At 58.1% G+C, this 2232-nt stretch overlaps 1 protein-coding gene across 1 annotated transcript; it reads left to right on the forward strand.

Annotated features, from left to right (window-relative positions):
* FZD2 (frizzled class receptor 2) lies at window positions 1–1674 on the forward strand. Its single transcript, XM_009491383.2, has one exon. It carries the CDS (start codon window positions 1–3, stop codon window positions 1672–1674), a length of 1674 nt encoding a protein of 557 aa, XP_009489658.2.
* Window positions 1675–2232: the final 558 nt, after the last annotated feature.

Consider the following 2232-nt stretch of genomic DNA (forward strand, 5'->3'; position numbering starts at 1 on the left):
ATGGGCCCCCGCCGCGCGCTGCCCGCCCTGGCCTGGCTGCTGGTGGGGCTGAGCGTGCCGGCGCCGTGCCGGAGCCAGCTGCACGGCGAGAAGGGCATCTCCATCCCCGACCACGGCTTCTGCCAACCCATCTCCATCCCGCTCTGCACCGACATCGCCTACAACCAGACCATCATGCCCAACCTGCTGGGCCACACCAACCAGGAGGACGCGGGGTTGGAGGTCCACCAGTTCTACCCCTTGGTGAAGGTCCAGTGCTCGCTGGAGCTCAAGTTCTTCCTCTGCTCCATGTACGCGCCGGTCTGCACGGTGCTGGAGCAGGCCATCCCGCCGTGCCGCTCCATCTGCGAGCGGGCGCGCCAGGGCTGCGAAGCCCTCATGAATAAATTCGGTTTCCAATGGCCGGAGCGATTACGTTGCGAGAATTTCCCCCGGCACGGCGCCGAGCAGATCTGCGTGGGGCAGAACCATTCGGAAGACGGCGGTTCGCCGGCGTTGCTCACCAGCGCCACGCCGCTGGCCGGCCAGGGCACCCCGGGCGCCCCTCGTTACGCCACCCTCGACCACCCCTTCCACTGCCCGCGGGCGCTGAAGGTGCCCAGCTACCTCAACTACAAGTTCTTGGGCGAGAAGGACTGCGCGGCGCCCTGCGAGCCCACCCGTCCCGACGGCCACATGTTCTTCAACGAGGACGAGATCCGTTTCGCCCGTATCTGGATCCTCATCTGGTCCGTCTTGTGTTGCGCCTCCACCTTTTTCACCGTCACCACCTACCTGGTGGACATGCAGCGTTTCCGCTACCCCGAGCGACCCATCATCTTCCTCTCGGGGTGCTACACCATGGTGTCGGTGGCCTACATCGCCGGCTTCGTGCTGGAGGAGAGGGTGGTCTGCAACGAGCGTTTCCAGGAGGACGGCTACCGCACGGTGGTGCAGGGCACCAAGAAGGAAGGTTGCACCATCCTCTTCATGATGCTTTACTTCTTCAGCATGGCCAGCTCGATCTGGTGGGTCATCCTCTCCCTCACCTGGTTCTTGGCCGCCGGCATGAAGTGGGGCCACGAGGCCATCGAGGCCAACTCCCAGTACTTCCACTTGGCCGCCTGGGCCGTGCCGGCCGTCAAGACCATCACCATCCTGGCCATGGGGCAGATCGACGGGGACCTGCTGAGCGGCGTCTGCTTCGTGGGCCTCAACAACATCGACCCTCTCCGGGGCTTCGTGTTGGCCCCGCTCTTCGTCTACCTCTTCATCGGTACCTCCTTCCTGCTGGCCGGCTTCGTCTCCCTCTTCCGCATCCGCACCATCATGAAGCACGGAGGGACCAAAACGGAGAAGCTGGAGCGGCTGATGGTTCGCATCGGGGTCTTCAGCGTCCTCTACACCGTCCCGGCCACCATCGTCATCGCTTGCTATTTCTACGAGCAGGCTTTCCGCGAGCACTGGGAGCGCAGCTGGATCAGCCAGAACTGCAAGAGCTTGGCCATCCCCTGCCCGCTCCACTTCACCCCCCGCATGACCCCCGATTTCACCGTCTACATGATCAAGTATCTCATGACTCTCATCGTGGGCATCACCTCCGGCTTTTGGATATGGTCGGGTAAAACCCTGCACTCGTGGAGGAAGTTCTACACGCGACTCACCAACAGCAAGCAGGGCGAGACGACGGTGTGACCCCCCCGAGCCCGGCCGCTGCCGCCCTTCGGCTTGAGTTTTTTTGGGGGGGTTTATTATATATATTTTTATTTTTAGATTTATTAACGTCTAAGGGGTGTCTCTCTTTCTCTTTGAATTTTTTTTTTTTTTTTTTGTAATTAAACCTGTAAATAGCATTTGTAAATTTAATTATATATTTCTATTTAAAACACAAAAAAGGGGGGGGGGGGGGAAGGAGAAAAGGGAGGAAAAGCAAGGAGAAAAAGGAGGAAAAGCAAGGAGAAAAAGGAGGGAGAAAGAGGAGAGGGGGAGAAAAAGGAGAGGGGGGAAAAAGGGAGTAAAAGGAGAGGGGGGAAAAAGGGAGAAAAAGGAGAGAAGAGAAAGGAGAAAAGGGAGAGGGGTAAAAAAGGAGAAAAGGGAGAGGAAAAAAAGGAGAGGGAGAAAAAGTAGAGGGAAGAAAGGAGAAAAAGGAGAGGGAGAAAAAAGGGGGGGAAAGGACAAAAAAAAGGAGGGGAAGGAGAGAAAAAAGGAGGGAGAAGAAGGGAGGGGAGAAAAGAGGGGGGGAAAAGGAGAAAA

The sequence above is a fragment of the Pelecanus crispus genome, chromosome 18, assembly GCF_030463565.1.
Source record: "Pelecanus crispus isolate bPelCri1 chromosome 18, bPelCri1.pri, whole genome shotgun sequence".
NCBI lineage: Eukaryota > Metazoa > Chordata > Aves > Pelecaniformes > Pelecanidae > Pelecanus > Pelecanus crispus.

Excerpts from the sequence above, each read along its gene's own strand:
- FZD2 (XM_009491383.2), top strand. The coding sequence starts at position 1 with ATGGGCCCCCGCCGCGCGCTGCCCGCCCTGGCCTGGCTGCTGGTGGGG.